The sequence below is a fragment of the Mytilus galloprovincialis genome, chromosome 12 (assembly GCF_965363235.1).
Source record: "Mytilus galloprovincialis chromosome 12, xbMytGall1.hap1.1, whole genome shotgun sequence".
Lineage (NCBI taxonomy): Eukaryota > Metazoa > Mollusca > Bivalvia > Mytilida > Mytilidae > Mytilus > Mytilus galloprovincialis.
The window spans coordinates 39,629,581-39,651,077 of NC_134849.1; the positions used below are offsets into that span (position 1 = coordinate 39,629,581).

A 21,497-nucleotide genomic window follows, 5' to 3' on the forward strand; every position below is an offset into this window, starting at 1 on the left:
AAATCTATGAAATTTAAACACAAGGTTTATGACCACAAAAGGAAGGTTGGGATTGATTTTGGGAGTTTTGGTCCCAACATTTTAGGAATTAGGGGCCAAAAAGGGCTCAAATAGGCATTTTCTTGGTTTTCGCACTATAACTTTAGTTTAAGTGAATAGAAATCTATGAAATTTTGACATAAGGTTTATGACCACAAAAGGAAGGTTGGGATTGATTTTGGGAGTTTTGGTTCCAACAGTTTAGGAATAAGGGGCCAAAAAAGGGCCCAAATAAGCATTATTCTTGGTTTTCGCACAATAACTTTAGTATAAGTAAATAGAAATCAATGAAATTTAAACACAAGGTTTATGACCACAAAAGGAAGGTTGGGATTGATTTTGGGAGTTGAGGTCCCAACAGTTTAGGAATTAGGGGCCAAAAAGGGGCCCAAATAAGCATTTTTCTTGGTTTTTGCACCATAACTTCAGAAAAAGTAAATAGAAATCTATGAAATTTAAACACAAGGTTTATTACCATAAAAGGAAGGTTGGGATTAATTTTGGGAGTTTTGGTCCCAACAGTTTAGGAATAAGGGGCCCAAAGGGTCCAAAATTAAACTTTGTTTGATTTCATCAAAAATTGATTAATTGGGGTTCTGTTGTATGCCAAATCTAACTGTGTATGTAGATTCTTAATTTTTGGTCCTGTTTTCAAATTGGTCTACATTAAAGTCCAAAGGGTCCAAAATTAAACTAAGTTTGATTTTAACAAAAATTGAATTCTTGGGGTTCTTTGATATGCTGAATCTATACATGAACTAAGATTTTTGATTATGAGCCCAGTTTTAAAGTTGGTCCAAATCAGGATCCAAAATTATTATATGAAGTATTGTGCAATAGCAAGACATTTTCAATTGCACAGTATTCAGCAATAGCAAGAAATCTTCAATTGCACAGTATTGTGCAATAGCAAGAAATTTTTAATTGCACAGTATTGTGCAATAGCAAGAAATCTTCAATTAGCAAGTATTTTCAATTGCACAGTATTGTGCAATAGCAAGAAAGATCTAATTGCACCTTATTGTGCAATAGCAAGAAATTTTCAAAAATTGGAGTTGTCTTTCTTTGTCAAGAATAGTAGTTGAATCAACTTAACTCATTGTTTTATACAATATACAATGTATATTCACTTTTACTACCAACTGATAAATTAAAACAATCTTTACCAAGTTTAGTGATAACAAGCACCTTTTTTACATTTTAATATTTTATGATGTATTTAAATGAATAGCTATTGTTGCAAACTCCATTAGAAATTTGAATTGAGATCAGTTTTGGAATAAGAGAAAGGGGGATGTGAAAAAAAAATTTGGGGGGGGGGGGGTTTAAATTTTTCTCATTTCAGATTTCAGAAATAAAAAAAAAATTCTTCAAACATTTATTTGAGAGGATTAATATTCAACAGCATAGTGTATTGCTCAAAGGCAAAACAAAAATTTAAGTTCATTAGACCACATTCATTCTGTGTCAGAAACCTATGCTGTTTCAACTATTTAATCACAATCCAAATTTAGAACTGAATCCAGCTTGAATGTTGTGTCCATACTTGCCCAACCGTTCAGGGTTCAACCTCTGCGGTCGTATAAAGCTGCGCCCTGCGGAGTATCTGGTTAGTAAACGTTCTTGTTTTGGGAAAATATGGAGACATCTCTAATCATCAACTTACGACCAAATCATTTCTTAAAACAACAATTAAGTTTAGATTGAGGTACACATTGATATTATGTGAACAAAACAAAGATTTTCGTTACCCTGTGAGGTCAAAATCGATCACGCCCGCTTGGTTAGTACCTATATTCGGTGTACTGATGATACACGGTGATAATGCTAAAGATTAAAACTTAAAAATCTTCTGTTGCAATTACTTTCAGGTTAGGGTCAAATTTTTTGCTAGATTGACTGGACTATGATGGATGATGGCTGTTTTACATCCAGTAGCAAATTAACATGCACATACAGAACCAGAAAATTAATATGATACTAATATAAATCTAGAAATTATTTGGTGCCAATGTATGAGACAACTCTCCATCCAAGTCACAATTTGTAAACAGTATACCATTAAAAGGTCACAGTATAGCCTTAAAACATGGAGCCTTGGCTCACACAAAACAGCAGCTATAAAATGACTAGCATAAAAGTAACCATTTAAATAGGAAAACCAACAGTCTAATCTGTGAGGAATGAGAAACACTTATGAACCACATCAACAAAAGACAACCACTGATCAACAGGTTCAATTAAGGTGGTACCAAACACTTTCACTAAAATTAATTTGGCTCGTTTAATTTTCATAAAATTTTGTCAAAGTATGTACTTTGACCCTTTAACAAAAATATAAAAATTTCAAAAATTTTGAACCAACCGTTTTGTCAGAAAAATTACACTGGTTATATAGCAGTTTGACAAACACCAATTTTGATCATTGAGAAGCTTAAGGGCATCCGATACAGTTTCAAGGGAGTTAACTCTTTGCGCGACGTAAAGCGTTTGAATTCCTGCGAAACGTCACTTTTTGCGGGACGTAATGCGTGTAATTTTCCGTAATAAGAAACGTAATGTGGATTTTCCGATGCTCCAATTTCTGTTTCTCCCGCATGCTAACTTCTACACCATTATATTAGTGCATTTGATTCTAAAAGGATGACAGTCTAATAAAATCATAAGAAATAAAACACATTACTGTTTCTGTGAGATCTTCAACAAATTTAAATATCGTATCGTTAGCAATCTCAAGATGACTGACCCTTTTGATGCTACTAATATAATGCATGTCAATTATCATTTTAATTTGAGGAAGGCACTACCTTAAATTCCAGCTTTATACTCAGACTATGTCCAATAAATGATTGACTGTTGTTTGCTTAACGTCCAGTGGCAAATATTTCATGCATGTTAAGGACGTATGTCCTACATATGATATAGTTTTTGTCTAAAATAAAATAATAAATTCAGATGGAAAATATTTATGGAACGATCAATGCACTTCAAAAGGTTGGAGGAGGTATGGTATTTTACTAGTCCAAACGTCTTGAAAGGCTATTATAATTTTTTTCTTTCACGCGTCACAGGAAGGCGGGACGTCAAAGCAAATGTTTAAAATACCCTTCCTTACTGTCATAATTACTTTGACTACTACCTGTAGTTGTATTTGTCTTGAAAACATATTCTGATTCCCAAATTGATGGAAAAAAATATTCTGTTAAAGCATAGGACATTTTTATTATCATTCATCATCCACAATTTAGTCCCCACTCCGATTTTCTGTCATTTTTTTACACCACAGAAAACCAACAATGATATTTTAAAACTAATACCAAAAATTTAGGTACAAGATGAAGTAAACTTCCTAACTGAACAATTTATTTATGTTAGATAAATAATGGCATTCCGTTAATATCAACAATGGTACAACTTTAATAAAGTTCCTATTACCTCCACGTAACACGTATTTTATCTAACAAAAAGTAAAACGACAAAAAATACTGAACTCCGCGGAAAATTCAAAAGGCAATAGCGAACAATATTTTTATACGCCCGTACAAGTTTTGACGGGACGTATTATGGTATACAAATGTGCGGTGTCCGTCTGTACGTCGTAAAATGGTACAGCATATTATCCTAAAGTCATTAAACTGAATATGGTTGTTTTTTTCATGATGGTCAAACGATCTGTATATCTTTTTGGTGAACTTTTTGAGTTACAAGACTTTGTAACTAAAACAGGGAGTGTATTTTTACAGTTCGTGTTGTATCTCAAAAATGATTTTTGATTATTGGTTAAAACCTTACACACTTCTTAGTTATATGAATCTCAGATCTGTATACTTTTTGAGGATGATTCTTTTATTTTAGAGTTATTGAGTTTATGAAATAGAGGGGGTTTTCACATGTCGAGCCGTATCTAAGAAAATATTAATAATTATTGCATAAAATTTCATATACTTGTTAGTTAAATTATTCTTAAAGATCTGTATACTTTTTCGTGATGATTCTTTTATTCATTTTTTAGTTCTTGATTTTTTATTGAGCTTCAATTTGATATCATAGTCATTGTAAACTTCCTTTTGAGCAAAAATAACAAATGAGTCAGGATATACTTAGCATGACTTCCTGTACAAGCCCCGTGTTATTTCAAAAACATGTATTATGTTTTTTTTCATAAGACGACGGGCGTATCATACGCTCATTGCACAGTTGTTTATTTTTTTTTAAGTTTTTTTTTTTTACTTATATATTAAGAGAAATGATGGAATGACAGAAAATACAACGCAATTTCCAATATAATTGATATTTCCAAATGACATAACTCTTTTAAGGAATAGTTGATATGTACTGGTTTTCGAACGTATCCATACGATATCAGTTTTATAGAAATTTGGCAAGAATTGTACACTTGAAAAATCTAATTAAGGACCGAAAGGACAGACAGAGGAATGAACGTGCAATATTTTATGTACCCCACAATGCGTCGCGCTTTGGTGAAAATATATATATAGTTATTTACCAATTAAATTACGCACAGGTAATATGTCCAGTCCTCTCGCTATTAATTCAATGGTTTTTGCGAAATCCAAAAATTTCAAAATATGGTCTAGTTTCTCTCTCTGGACAAAAGCATCTAGAGGTCAACATATGCTATGAATTAATACATAAATTAATGCACGAGTGTGTACAGTACATGTAACCTGTATGTCAAGTTTTAAATTGCCGAGTCTTTAATTTTAAAAGCCGTAAAAATTATCAACAGTCCGTAATCACTTTTCTCGGGATGTTTCTCACTTAGAAAGAGATGTATTTATGATTCACATGATTTTATTTCCGAAAATTAACAATATTACCAATTTTTAGTTAGCTCTTTACAAGCAATATTTATACATCTGAAAAATGTCGCCTGTAATTTGCAACGATTACGTTGAAAAAATCTGCCATCGACGTCGTGCACTTTAGCGCTAACGTTGAGATTACAAAGGGGGGGACGCAATTTTTAGGATAAATCGCGTTTATCGGAGAATCTAGCACGGTGACATATATTTGTTATTTCAGATTTGGAAAAAGGATGACGAAATGCAGTTCATGCAGAAAAATGATGAAAATGACATTTTCAGAAACACTTTATTTCTATATTTTTTGGATTAAAAAAATCCCACTTTGAGCATCTGGTTCGCAATGTCAAGCAAAGCTTGAAAATTTGTATAGTCATTCGTGTAGGGATTTATTTTTTCCTTATTGTCACTTATCACAGCTTCAAATTGAACCCGATCTTAATAATTTACGACAAAGAATATTTGCTCCAAAAATTTTACAACATTGTTTAAGGGAGCTACCATTTGATTTTTATGGGGGGGCTAGGATGAAATTTGAAAAAAATAGGCAGGACAGGAGAATTGAGTAAAAAAAAAAGGCAGGATGAGAAACTTGTTAAAAAAAAAAAGGCAGGATGACAATTTGTGTAAAAAAAGTCAGGATAAACTAGTAAAAAAAAAGGCAGGACCGAATTGAGTAAAAAATAAAAAGGCAGGACAGAGATTACAACTAAAAAAAAAGCAGGACAAAATTTTTCATCCTAGCCCCCCCATAAAAATCAAATGGTAGCTCCCTAACTTTTTTGCAAAATTGCACAAATCCCCAATTTTCAGCCTCAATTTTCTCGAAAACGAGCACGGTGACCTATGTTTTATTTTGTGTTTTATTTTATAACTCGCCAAGGCCTACAACATATTTAAAAATTAAGAAAATGACATTTTATCGAGAAAATGTATCGGATGCCCTTAATATTCCTTTTACAACACAAAGTAATTAAAATGTTTAAATGACTTTACAGAGTTATTTCCCTGTAGTGTTAGGTACCACCTTAAATGCATAACGGTATTCAGAACAAGAAAAAATTAATAATATATTAAATATTAAATATAAAATCTACTTTGTATTTGACTGACACAGTATTGTGGATTTGTTAGTTCATAAGGTACCATAGACTCAGGTCCGCAAATAGTCAAAAAATATTTTAGGCCCTAAGAGCTATGGTTCCGCAGCCATATCTGCAGGTGTTTAATACATTGTTTAATTGATTTAACAGGATATGTTTTTTTTGTACTTTCAGGTGATTCCGATAAGAAAGAATTGTGTAAGGTGACGTTTACAGAACAAGATTTACAACTATTACGGGATGCTATTGAAGATCTCTATTACTTTGAATTTGTTATAGGTAAACACTAGATTAGTTTCTATTTCTAAAAAGGCCCCTTATAGGGGTTTCAAAGTAATAACATAATCATTGATTTTCAAAAGATGATCAAAATACAGTCTTAGGCTATCAAATTAATTAAATAATCAGTGGCGGATCCAGAACTTTTCCTAATGGGGGGGCCTGCTGACTGACCTAAGGGGGGCCCACTCCAGTCATGCTTCAATGATTCCCTATATAATCAAGCAAATCTTTCCCACAAAAAGGGCTCCCCACCCCTGGATCCGCCTATGATAATCATGAAATATTTTGTCAACTTTTGACCGTGTGTATCATAACAACAAAACCTTAGTATCTCTTAAAGACCAGAAAGTAGACAGAGTCTTGTCATATACCTGAGACAGCAAATGGTCAGCAAATGGTCAGAAAAGGATCTGTATTTTGATCAGATTTTAAATATTTTGGAATCCCATTTCTGTATGTGTATTAATACTTCCTCATCTATTCAACAATTATATTTAAAAAAACTTTGATTTCCAAAATATCAGACATTGGGGGCTGGTTTGATTTCACCATCTGCAACATGATGGAATCTATAAAAGGACATGATAAATTTAGAGCAATAAAGATGAGAAAAAGACATTCACTGATTAATAGACGTATTTACACTTTTATACAAATTTGTCCGCTATTACGTAAAATCACACAGGTTCCCGTTAACTTTGACATCATAATTTAAATTATTTGACATCACAATTTAAAACTGATTGTTGCTTGATGTCAAAAGGTGATTTGGAGTAGATCTAAGGTCATTCAGAGGCAAGATTCAGCTAAATACCAATAGTGTAAATATGTTTATAGACTCCTGACTTTGGAACCTACACAACCTTTGGAAAGGTACATACATAATTTGGCAGTGTTATAAATGTTTGTAAGAGCTCAATCATCCCCTTGCCCCTGACGGCACAACATAAGACCAATACTATAAGGATCAGTTGAAAAAGCTCAAATATTAAAGCAGATCAAAACAATACAAACAAACAACATCTAAAGAAAGGATTTAAGGCACAAAGTACCAATCTTAGAATTCTGTTGTACAATAAACTACATTTATGTACAAAAATCACAATTAGAAATGTGAGTAAATTTATTTGATTTAGGGCTGAAATTTGAGGGTTTTTTATTTCTTTTTAGATGAGATTCCAGTTAGAGGTTTTATTGGACATTTAGAGGAAGGAGGTTTTCTGCCTCATAACCATAAAGTCTTTCTGTGGGCACATCTCAATTTCAACATAGAATACAATGGAAATCAGGTTTGTGTTCCTATAAAAATAGTTCTTAAATGGGTCGCATAATTAGGAATAATCATTGGTTACAAGCACAAGTTCAAGTGGTGATTTTCATAACCAATACATGCAATATAAACAACAAGTTAAAGTTGAAACCAGGAGTAATTTTTCATATGGTTATATTTTGTTAGAGCATGTTCATTAGACATCTTTCATAACTACTGTGGATCTATTTATTGTCTCGCTTGACGGAGTCAAAAAGCGAGACAAAGGTATACTGTTTCCGGTGGTGGCTGCATGGTCAACAATGTATTAGTTAGTGATTAGGTCTAATTTATGGTGAACCACTAGTGGTAAGTCAAATATATTTGGTATGCAGTTGTATTAGCATTGGCACATCTCATTACCATGGAGATTATTTGGCCCTGTTCCTCAATTATGGTCTATTGACTTTAAGATAAGTCAATGGTGTTTGGTATACAGTTGTATTATCTCATTTCCATGGCGTTTTTTTAGACATGTACTTTCAGTCATGGTCCATTGACTTTGAATATTTGCAAAACATGTTAAAGTGTTGCTTTCTATTTTAATTGCAACATTTGCACTATCAAAATTACTAAAAAGCGAGACATATCTCTGTGATAGCAGTTTATTTTTTCTGGTACCAATTTTTGTGGATTGAGTAAATCTTACATCTTTATGGACATGATGGATATTTGATTTCATGGTTTTGTCTGCATACAACGGAATATCAAATGTGTACTTCGTTGAGAATTTAAGGATGTTTGCGCCTCCACTTTTTGATTTTTTTCACAGATTTTCGGAATCCTCTGGTTTTATCCATGTATTGTCATTAAAAAAAAATTGCCAACTAACCCCTACTTTTCTTTTCATAATATTATTACATAAAATTTAAAAAGCCATATTTCAAAATTTTATAAAATTCTTGTTATTTTTTCATAGTTTTTGAAACAAATAAGGTATCAATGTTAAACATATAAAAAATCTAGAGAGAATTATTTCCTGCCAAATTTTCAATGGCTTATATCTCGAAAAGGAGCACACGGATCCTCCATTTTTTTCTACTTTTTAAGTTTCTTTATTTATATATATACTAACAATTCATAGTAGTCTTTTAAAAAGCTTGTTATTTTTCTACAGAGTAGCGAACATCTTTAAATTAGTTCATGTGTACCAATGAAATCCACAAAAACTGGTACCTCAAATAGTAATGAATCCACAGTACATTGAAATATAAACAACAAGTTCTATTGTACTTTTTGTTAAAATGCCAGATTGCTAAGCAGGAGGCAACATTTTTTAAATATCACCCTCTCCTGCAGACCAATAAAAAAAAAATATAATTTAAAAGACAATGAAATTAATTTACATCTTTTATTTTTTAAGAAATGCTCTTGTTCTACATTTTGGACACAGGCCTTTCATATATATAGACTCAAAATGAAAAAATACAACTTTGAAAAAGTAAAAAAAAAAGTAAAATATATTTTGCATCATTTTTGTACTATTTCTCATGACCAAAGACTATTTGACCACTTTCTTAACCAAACTGTTTATTTTTTGATAAACCATAAAATTGAGAATGGAAAATGGAAATGGGGAATTTTTTTGATAAACCATAAAATTGAGAATGGAAAATGGAAATAGGGAATTTTTTTGATAAACCATAAAATTGAGAATGGAAAATGGAAATGGGGAATTTTTTTGATAAACCATAAAATTGAGAATGGAAAATGGAAATGGGGAATGTGTCAAAGAGTCAACTACATGATCAAAGAGCAGAAAACAGCTAAAAGCCACCAATGGATTTTTAACACACAAGAAAATCCTGTACCAAGAGGGACCCTAGCGGACCCCCAAACATAAATGTCAATTTAACCACTTTCTCAACCAATATAAGCAACATCTTGGCTTGGAACCATATTATTGGAATTTGATCCTTGGTTTGAGAATCTTCCTTTGTGATTCATTTTGCACATATTGTCACACCAAATGTAAAGAAATCACACTTGCAGGCTGCTTAACTTTTTATGTCCCTGCTGTAGCAGAGGGGACATTAACTAAGGTGTGTACACCCTTGTCCATCTGAACGTATGTCAGTCCATCTGTACATCCAAAAGGTGGTTCTTTAACTTAAGTTTGCCTCAACCAAATAATATGACACTTACAATGTATATACAATGCTTATTACCACAAAACACAAATCAAGTTTGAACTTTGGTGGTTTCACTACAATCGTTCTAGAGTAATGCCCTTTACATTTGGAAAAATTGCTGAATTTTTTTGTTTCCTTTCTCTTGCTTTAGTTTGCCTCAAATAAATGTTATGAAACTTCAACTCAATGCTTGTTACCCCATAATACAGATCTAGTTTGAAATTGGGTCATGTATAAAATTAGCCTCAACCAAATGTTATGAGACTTGTACACAATACTTATAACCACAAAACTCAGATCAAGTACAAATTTGGGTAGTGTCAATTTTACTGTTCTTCAGTTATGTGCCTTTATAACATTATATGATGTGCAGTTGGGGGCATCATCTGTGTCCTATGGAAACATTCCTAATTGTTTTAATTTGTAGGGGGTTTTACCCTATAGATCTATGAATGATGTTGACCTATCTCTTGCATTCCTCCATGACATAAATTAAAAACTTAAAAAAAAGCATTTAAAGAGTTAAAATGTTATTTAAGCACACACATCTACTCAATCAAAACCATACAAAATTGGCTGAAGGACACCTACGGGTGCGGGAGTTTCTCGCTTCATTGAAGACCCATTGGTGGCCTTCTGTTGTTGTCTGCTCTATGGTCGGGTTGTTGTCTCTTTGACATATCCTCCATTTCCATTCTCAATTTTAAAATTAGATTCAAACTTTTACACCCTTTTGATATAAAAGATGCATTAGGTCCTAAAAAAACCGTTACCTATGCCTACACAAGGCATCAGATCATTTAATGATTTATGGGCCCATCAAAACAAATGATGGCAGAGTTTTCAAACATGTCCAAACCGTTACCTATGCCTACACAAGGCATCAGATCATTTAATGATTTACACGTAAGGAATAAGAATTACTTATAAGTTGCTTTGAAAGAAAATTTATGTTTTTCAGTCTGTGCATTTGTTCATCCTTCCGTCTGTCTATCTTGCTTCAGGTTTAAGTTTTTGGTTAAGGTAGTTTTTATGCAGTTAAGCTGCATTATGCGAGCACCCTAGATTTGTGTTCTACCCAATAAATCCTGAAATACTTGCCATTGTTATTATCTAGCTTGTTACTATGTTATATATAACTAATTGAACACTTTTTTAATACTTTTTATTCTGGATTACAAAAAAAATGACCAGAAAAACCTTAAATGATCGTCGATTTATCCAAAAGTTTTAAAGTTACACATAGGAAGTAGTGCTTATTAAAAATCCTTGTGTAGTTCATTATGACTTGTGCTTTTAGCTAAGATGTCAAAGAACAATTGTATGAAATATTTAATCGCCGAAAATTTCTTAAGACAAGCAGTTTAGATTTCCTAAATGACAAAAGTCGTAGGAATATTATTTGTCATCAATACGTAGTACAACTACGTCAGTAGTCTATTATATAATTCAACTGTTCATGCTGTTGGCGGCAATTTCAAATTAGAAAAAGAAATTTTCGTAGCTTTTCAATTTGGAGGCAGGTGTGCAAATTAGCGGTGGTCCGAGACCTTCCACTTTTGCAAGCGGAATTTCGACTAGGATAGTTGGTTTCTAGCTACGCCCGACGTAATCGCCTTACATTTGAAAGAAAATAAAAATTACTTTGCAAACCTTTTCACCATGTTCACCAAAGTCTCCAATTAAACGAGCTAAAAACTTATTTTTATCATTATTATTCATGACGGCGATGTTTATTTTGTTCAACCGCTAGCTTTATACAGAAAATTACCGACAAATATTGTATAAATTCGAGTAAAATCGTATCTGATTGACAAAAACAACATTGTAAACACATAACAATGGCGGCCGTGAAGACAAAATTTTACAAAATCGGATCCGATTCCGGAAGCGGATAAGGGTAATTCCGGGTTTGACGATCATTTACAAAATAAATCCAAGCAGGTGAAAAAATACATCTATGCATGGTAAATGAATATTAACACTAGTATTGTAAACCAAAAGATATATGTAAAAGAAAGAAACAGCAGAAACATATTTTATTCAAAAACTAAAAATTACTTTTTGATAAATTTTAATTTAAAAATCCAATACAACGTGACAGCTGGGAACAGTATATCTAACAATATACATGTTCATGGTTACAGTCTAAATTTTCTTTATAAATGATAAATCATGATAATGCATGTGAGATGCTTTTAAAGTGTAAACATATTACTGCAATTTCGAGGGGCTATTTGTTTTTTCTCAATTTTGAAGGGTCAATTAAGGTAGCTGAAAGTTTCATTCTTTATTTTCACAAATAATGCAACTATATTATATATACCTTAATGTAAGTAAATCATATGATGGCATTCTTTAGGCCACTCTACCCCCTCCTGTTTGATAATTTGGAACAATGGCGGATCCAGCCATTTTAAAAAGGGGGGGGGGGGGGGGTTTCAACTATATGCTCCCATTCAAATGCATTGATCGGCCAAAAAAAGGGAGGGGTTCCAACCCCCGGACCCCCCCCCCTGGATCCGCTACTGTGGAAACGGTCGAGCTCCCCACCCCTAAACCATATGTGGGGCAGATCCAGGATTTTAGGTTAGGAGGGGCGCAAACTTAAATTTTTGCTGAGCAGAGCGAGGCTAAAAAAAAATTGAGGTAAAATTATCGGAATTTTCTTTATTAAGCTGAGAAACAACCCATGCTTTGCAAATTTAAGGGGGGTGCAAGCCCGCAACCCTCCCCCGTCTAAATCCGCCCCTGCATATATTCAAGTATAGGGTGCAATCAACAGTTTTTTTCTATGACGTCACATTTTGAGGGACCATGCATAAGTGACCCTTAGTGGTGGACTGATTAATAAAGATACTTGTATAAAACTAGATATCACTGGAATCAGAATGTTCTCTAGTTTATAATGAAATAAAAATAATGTGTACTTTTAATATATTAAAAATATTACATCCAATGAACATGGGGGAAAAAAGGTTTAATTTGAACAAAAAAAAACTTGAAACCAGGTCATGTGCACACCCATGAAGACATGATCCATGCACATTTTACATAATCAAAACTGTATGAAATTTGTAGGTTTTTACCTGGCCTTTCAAAAAAATCTTGTTTCAGGGTACGGTTTCCTGCTCCAAAAAGAGCTACAGTGGCTGCAAATAAGTTTTCAATTTTCACTGCCAAAAAGGCAGTTTGTTTACAGTGTTGTCTCCCCTCAAAACATGTAAAGTTAATATAATTTTAAAAATTATTTCAATCATTCAACCTGTTTTAATTCAAAGCTAATTAACTAATTTTTACAATCAAATACAAAAAACATGATACTTTTTCACCAATTGAGTAAATAAACAGGGGTTTCCCTCCATGGTTATTTTTAGTCGGGGAATAACCCCTAGTTTTTTATACGAAACTGTTTATAGCACCCTTAAGGCAAAACTTTATATGCGATATATTAAAATTTCTTAGCTTTTCTGAATCTGTACACTATACCGATTAAAATGGTGTCTGACTTTAAGGATTGTGACCACGAATAGTGAAAATACAGCTCTTTTTTCATGTCGCGTAGTACTGGCATATTGGCCAGTGGCAAACAGTTTAACCAGCAAACTCCAAACATTTCCTGTATCTCATTTTCATCAGTTTTACAAAGAAAATAAATCATAAAATAGGGTTTCTTTTGAATAAATAGAATAAAAACTATGAAATAAGCATGAATAAAGTTACTTTAAATATATTTTGTCCCTAGTATTATGTGAACTAAGTTATAGCTGAGTTGAGAAAAATATGGAAATAGTGTTTTTCTTAGGAATGGCACTTGTACCTTTATGACTTTATAAAGTACCAAATATATATTATAATGAATTAAAATTTATGTCACACTGATTAGAAATACAGGTCAAAGTAGAAAAAATCTACACTTTGCATGTGCAACTTTTGGTTCCAAATATATGAGAGATAATTGAATAAAATATCATGACGTCACAAAAAGTTGAAAAAAACTTCCATATTCGCGCAGAGTCTGGTTTTCTTATTTCTGGTTGCTATGTACAAATCTGTAATATTTGCATTAAATATACCAAACTGATGCTTTTAAATTAAAGTATACGTGTCGTACAATATTTTTCACAATTGTTTTACTCCATTCGCGTACACATTTCTATGCGAAAACATCACTATAATATATATTTGTCCCTTTAAGGGTGCAATCAACAGTTTTTTTCTATGACGTCACATTTTGAGGGACCATGCATAAGTGACCCTTAGTGGTGGACTGATTAATAAAGATACTTGTATAAAACTAGATATCACTGGAATCAGAATGTTCTCTAGTTTATAATGAAATAAAAATAATGTGTACTTTTAATATATTAAAAATATTACATCCAATGAACATGGGGGAAAAAAGGTTTAATTTGAACAAAAAAAAACTTGAAACCAGGTCATGTGCACACCCATGAAGACATGATCCATGCACATTTTACATAATCAAAACTGTATGAAATTTGTAGGTTTTTACCTGGCCTTTCAAAAAAATCTTGTTTCAGGGTACGGTTTCCTGCTCCAAAAAGAGCTACAGTGGCTGCAAATAAGTTTTCAATTTTCACTGCCAAAAAGGCAGTTTGTTTACAGTGTTGTCTCCCCTCAAAACATGTAAAGTTAATATAATTTTAAAAATTATTTCAATCATTCAACCTGTTTTAATTCAAAGCTAATTAACTAATTTTTACAATCAAATACAAAAAACATGATACTTTTTCACCAATTGAGTAAATAAACAGGGGTTTCCCTCCATGGTTATTTTTAGTCGGGGAATAACCCCTAGTTTTTTATACGAAACTGTTTATAGCACCCATAGGAAAATATAATAAATAAAAAATGAAATATAGGGGAAGTCCCTGGAGTTACCCCACCCTCCCTGTTTGAGAACTTGGAAACGGTCGAGATCCACACCCCATAACCATATATATTCATGTTTGTGACAATATGAAAAATCAAATGAAATATAGGAAGAGTCGCTAGGGGTCACCCCACCCCTCCTGTTTTAGAATTTAAAAATGGTCGAGATCCCCATCCCTAAACCATATATATTCATGTATAACAATATAACAAATCAGATGAAAGATAGGGGGAGTCCCTGAGGTCACTGTTCACACTCCTGTTTGAGAACTTGGAAATGGTCAAGATCCTTACCCCTAAACCATATATACTCATGTATGGGACAATATAACAAATCAAATGAAATATAAGGGAAGTCCCTGTGGTCATCCCAACCCTCCTGTTTGAGAACTTGGAAACAGTCGAGATCCCCACATCAAAACAATATATATTCATGTATGGATCAATATAACTAATTAAATGAAATATAGGGGGAGTGCCTTGGGTCACCCTACACTTCCTGTTTGAGAACTTGGAAACCAATGAGATCCCCACCCCTAAACCATATATATTCATGTATGGGACAATATAACAAATAAAATGAAATGTAGGGGAAGTCCCTAGGGTCACCCTACCCCCAGTGGCGGATCCAGAAATATTCATAAGTGGGGCCCACTGACTGACCTAAGAGGGGCCCGCTCCAGTCATGCTTCAGTGATTACCTATATAAGCAACCAAATTTTTTCCCATAAAGGGGGGGGGCGGGCCCCCTGCCCCCTAAATCCTCTGCCTACCCCAACCTGTTTGAGAACTTGAAAACCGTTGAGATCCCTACCCCTAAATTATATATATTCATATGTATGGGACAAAATAACAAATCATTTACATTTACTATGGGCAAGTCAGTCAGACCTCATCTTTGATCCCTGTTGTAGTGAACATTTGTCTGATTCGTGTCTCATAACTTTTGTACTATAGAACACACACTCAGTTTTCTTTCCAGGGAAACCAGTCCATTCATACTATTACATGTTCATACTACGTCAAATTGAACTTCTAGCAGTCAAATAAAACCAAGGTTAACTACCAAGTAGAACAACTGCAATCATTGGGAACTTGTACCACTGCAGACTCACCATAAAAAATATACATTGATATATGCATTGCTTTTGAAACCATGATAACATATAAATTATTTGCCTTAATAAATAAATCATTAGATAAACATGAATGTACTATATATGAATGTTTAATGTTGAGGCAACATTGCCACAGTTTTCATAATTACGGTTGCCTTGGTTTTTGGTTAACTGCCTTCAGCGCTTACAGCGCTTTGATTTATGAAGTCCAATCAACTTGAAACTTGGTACACATGTTCCCTATGACATGATATTTCTAATTTAAATGCTTAATTTGAATTTTGACCCCAATTTCACTTTCCACTAAACATAAAAATGATAGTGGGAGTTATATGTCCATGTATTATGGACACATTATTGTTAAATTTTGCTTTAAAAGTTTTGTTGTTTATTTCCTTAGGTTATATATGCCAACGTTACAACCAAAGAACAAGCACCTGTTAGTCTGGATGGAGTTACTGCCCCTTATGAAGTCGTCTTCACCTACAGTGTAAAATGGATGAAAACAAAGTAAATACTTGTTTAAAATGCTTATTACAACAAACAAAACAGAATTAATTTGTCATTTCAACAACAAAAATTCACATGACAAAATATTTGTTTATGCTCCACTGCTACAGGGATCAATTAGTGTTACCCATGTCCGTCTGTGAGTATGTTCCCATATCCCAAATTAGTTTCCAATCTCCAACTTTAGTCTGCCTCAACCAAATGTTATGAAACTTATTCACAATGCTTATTACCTCAAAACTCAGATCAAGTTCAATTTGGGTGTGTCACTTTTACTGTTCATACATGTAAGCCCCTTTATAAACATAAAAATTGCTCAGATTTTAATGTCCATTCTTTAACTTTAGTTTTGTCTAACACAGGTCAATTATTTAATTTGTAGTTGGGTGGCATCACTTTCACCCATAGACACATTCTCCATTTTTTTTCAGAAAGTAACCTATTTTAATATCACTGATTTCTTTTGTTTTCCAAAACTTGTCACACAATTCAAACTTTCCTTTTGATGGTACACTCTTTACCACACCATCGTTGTCGTCCAAAGACACATTGGTTTTCGCACTATAACTTTAGTTTAAGTAAATAGAAATCTATGAAATTTAAACACAAGGTTTATGACCACAAAAGGAAGGTTGGGATTGATTTTTAGGAGTTTTGGTCCCAGCAGTTAACAATACAATACAATACAATACAATATTTTTATTTTTCAAATTAAAGGGCCCATTAAGAGCATAACATTAATTACAACATGACATAAACATTACAGAGTGATTTATGAAACATAAAAGTTTAGGAATTAGGGGCCAAAAAAGGGCCCAAATAAGCATTTTTCTTGGTTTCGCACCATAACTTTAGTATAAGTAAATAGAAATCTATGAAATTTAAACACAAGGTTTATGAACACAAAAGGAAGCTTGGGATTGATTTTGGAGTTTTGGTCCAAACAGTTTAGGAGTTAGGGGCCAGAAAGGGACCCAAATAAGCATTTTTCTTGGTTTACGCACCATAACTTTAGTATAAGAAAATAGAAATATATGAAATTTAAACACAAGGTTTATGACAACAAAAGGAAGGTTGGAATTGATTTTGGGAGTTTTGGTCCCAATAGTGTAGGAATTAGGGGCCAAAAAAGGGCCAAAATAAGCATTTTTTTCTTGGTTTCGCACCTTAACTTTAGTATAAGTAAATAGAAATATATGAAATTTAAACACAAGGTTTATGAACACAAAAGGAAGCTTGGGATTGATTTTGGGAGTTTTGGTCCAAATAGTTTAGGAATTAGGGGCCAAAAAGGGACCCAAATAAGCATTTTTCTTGGTTTACGCACCATAACTTTAGTATAAGTAAATAGAAATATATGAAATTTAAACACAAGGTTTATGACAACAAAAGGAAGGTTGGAATTGATTTTGGGAGTTTTGGTCCCAATAGTGTAGGAATTAGGGGCCAAAAAAGGGCCAAAATCAGCATTTTTTTCTTGGTTTCGCACCATAACTTTAGTATAAGTAAATAGAAATCTATGAAATTGAAAACAAGGTTTATGACAACAAAAGGAAGGTTGGAATTGATTTTGGGAGTTTTGGTCCCAATAGTGTAGGAATTAGGGGTCAAAAAAGGGCCAAAATAAGCATTTTTTTCTTGGTTTCGCACCATAACTTTAGTATAAGTAAATAAAAATCTATGAAATTAAAAACAAGGTTTTTGAACACAAAAGGAAGGTTGGGATTGATTTTGAAAGTTTTGGTCCAAACAGTTTAGGAATAAGGGGCCTAAAAGGGGCCCAAATAAGCATTTTTCGCACCATAACTTTAGTAAAAGTAAATAGAAATCTATGAAATTTTAACACAAGGTTTATGACCATAAAAGGAAGGTTGGGATTGATTTCGGAAGTTTTGTTCCCAACAGTTTAGGAATAAGGGGGCCCAAAGGGTCCAAAATTAAACTTTGTTTGATTTCATCAAAACTTGAATAATTGGGGTTCTTTGATATGCCGAATCTAACTGTGTATGTAGATTCTTATTTTTTGGTTTTCAAATTGGTCTACATTAATGTCCAAAGGGTCCAAAATTAAACTTAGTTTAATTATCAAAAATTGAATTCTTTGGGTTTTTTGATATGCTGAATCTAAACATGTATTTAGATTTTGGATATTGGACCATAATAGGTAAATGTCCAATTTAAAATTTTTAAGTTTTTAAGTTTTAGTTGTTAGACCACATTAATTCTGTGTCAGAAACCTATGTTGTGTCAACTATTTAATCACAATCCAAATTCAGAGCTGTTTCAAGCTTGAATGTTGTGTCCACACGTGCCCCAACTGTTCAGGGTTTCGAACTCTGCAGTCGTATAAAGCTGCGCCCTGTGGCGCATCTGGTTTTATGTTAATAGATTGTTAAATTATTTTATACTTGTTTTGAACTTGCTTCTGAAAATTCATTTTTTTTTTTACCTAGCCTGCAGAAGGCAAGGTAAGGTATTGTTGTTATTTGTTTCTAATTTGAAGTTTTCTTCTAAGGTCCATTAAAAAAATTGTGAAAGATCATGAAAACTTTGTATATCATGTATATTGTGGTTTCAGTTATTTTCATGGGTATGAATTGTCATGGATTAAAGAAAGCTAACATGTTCATGGATATCTTATTTCATTAAGTTTGAGTTTGTGTGCATACAAGCCGATAAACGATGTGTTATTTGTTAGAACATTTATTTTGGTGATTCACCTGCACCCACTAAATCCACTGGAATTGGTATCCAATGAATTTGACGAATCCACAATATTTGTTTTAGCTTCTTTGAACATCAGTTGTGTTTATTTATATATAATAGGCTGTTGTATGTGCATTTCAGTTTCAGGCTGATTGGAGGCTTTGTATCGACTAAAATTATTATTTTGAGAAATTTCTATTACAAAAGTGTGTACTTTATATAAACAAAAAACTTTGGTTTGATAATTATTTTTTCCTTTACAAATTTCCCTTAATTAACTCTTGAAAACGTGGTAAGGAAAATATAATTTGTTTTATATGTTTTCAGCATGGCTTATGATGATAGAGCTAAGAGAGTTAGAGATAACAGCTTCTTCCCAAAAACATTAGAGGTATATTACTGTACATATATACAAATATTTATTCCCTTTTATTTTTATGCTACCATGTACATTTAATAGTTGTTATGGCAAATTGCAATCTCCTTGTCTGTTTGTCACTTTTTTGATACTACAAATGTACAAAACTTTTCATGTTGTTGAATAAATTTTAAAAAATGGATTATTTTTTTTGTAAATGTTTGATTTTGAAGTTTTCACAAAGTTTGCATGTTAGCCTATTGAAAATGTGTACATCAATGGAGAGAGCCTTGGTGTAGTTGACTACTAACACAAATGTTTCCTGTTTCCAGAGGCTCAATTTTCGACTCGCCCTTGACATCATTTCAGATTAGGTCTTGGGGAAACGATGATAGTACGTTGGAAAGGGACAATAAATGGCTAACATATATCTCTTTACCGACCGTGCAAGGGCTGTATAGCCAGTCAAGGTCGTTAAAAACTTCCATTTGGCTATATCTCTTCCACCTAAAATACATCGCCCTTGTAGATTATGAAAAAGAGCATGCTAATGCCACTACAAGGCAGCACAAGTATCCCCAAAGTGGAAAGGGATTAATATAAGATGTAATAACTTATTTCCAAATCCACTATAAATAAATATGTTTTAACAAATGAACCTTAAATTTTGTGACTTTTACCATCAAAATCAAGGAACATTGGTTTCCCATGAATTATAAGAATTTTTTAATACAAGTATGGGTATGCTTAGATGACAAAAAGTGTGTATTTTAGTAAGAACTAATTATTATATCCCCGCTTTAAAAAAGTGGAGGTTAAATGTTTTACCTCTGTCTGTCTGTCAGTCCATCAGTCTCATGAATATTTTTCGTTGCAACTTTAAGGAACACTTGTATCATTTTCACATGATAGCCAAGTTGAAAATTTTTGTCTCATTTTTCTCAGGAACTATAATACAATGATTTCTGATTTTTGGTTTCAGGGTTTGTTTAAGTCAGCTATACCGTGTGATACGTTTTCAGATTCATCACTCATTAACTGCCTGTTAAATGAAATATTTGGGCGGGGGTATCATCAGTGAGCAGTAGCTCACACTTTTACTTGTTTTTTCATTGATTAAGGAAAAATCATATTCTGAAGTTGTTTGATTCCATGGTTGCTGGAGCTTGTGGTTGTCAGCGATATGCATTAGTTACAATTTAAATGAATATATGACATAATGTCAGAAATACAAAGTTAGAATGTTAGGTGATTACAAATAAGATGATCCAACCTATTATAATAAACATACAGATTTTCAAAAATGTTAAGTTTATGAAGTTTTATTTAAAGAAAAAAAAAAGTTTTATTTATAGAAAATTTCAAAAGTTGTTGATTTGCAATGATAAGTCTATCACCCTAACAATCTTAAAATAGGTTTGAAAGGAATATATAGTAATCATGTTGTTTGGCACGTGTTGTATTCTACATTTATTGTTGTTGAAGATAATTATCACTTATTAAAGAAATTATCGCAATATTTATGGACTTGTTAACACATGAAAGGAATAGACTTTTTGGGCAAATTTGATCTACATTAGGTGTCTTGTTTTGTCTCAATATTTCAAGTTACAAAACAGAATTTATAAAACATATAGAATACAAATTAGACAGATGTATTTTTTTTAACTTTCTAATATGGGGTTAGGTCAACATTTTGCTGACAGATGTATATTTCTGATTAACCAAAAAGAGAATTCACAGTGGTTAACTGGATCGAAATACCAAAGCTTGTTAAAGAGTTCCTAATGCCAAACCCTAGTCTATATTATCAATACATTACTGTTCAGCAGGGTGTCCCTATTACAAAACATTATATAGAATACAAATAAGACAGATGTATATTTTAACTTGCTAATAAGGGGGTAGGTCAAATTTTCTTGACTAATATATTTCTGATTTATGAAGATGAGATGTGGATGATCTAATTGATTGACCTACATAACCATGTTTAAGAGTTCCTAACACCAAGACCTAGCCTATATATATTTACAGCTCAATGTGGGTGATTTACGGGTAATTGTTTGATTTAAATAACCATGTTTTAAGAGTTCCTAAAAGACAAGCCCTAGCCTATATATTATAAACACTTTACAGCATAGCAGGGTGTTGTGATTTTCATCTGCTAAATTTGGCCAACCCTTTCCTGCCCCCTCAAATTTAATTATATGATTTAAAT

At 32.7% G+C, this 21,497-nt stretch overlaps 1 protein-coding gene across 7 annotated transcripts in view; it reads left to right on the forward strand.

Moving 5' to 3' along the window:
- LOC143053537 (transmembrane 9 superfamily member 1-like) overlaps nt 1-21,497 on the forward strand; it is an 85,730-nt gene that overhangs the window by 30,487 nt on the left and 33,746 nt on the right. For all 7 annotated transcript variants that reach the window (XM_076226331.1, XM_076226332.1, XM_076226334.1 and 4 more), the window contains exons 4-7: nt 6,143-6,247; nt 7,421-7,539; nt 16,106-16,215; nt 19,249-19,312. In XM_076226331.1, coding sequence (XP_076082446.1) covers nt 6,143-6,247; nt 7,421-7,539; nt 16,106-16,215; nt 19,249-19,312 — 398 coding nt within the window. The remainder of the gene's footprint in view (nt 1-6,142; nt 6,248-7,420; nt 7,540-16,105; nt 16,216-19,248; nt 19,313-21,497) is intronic.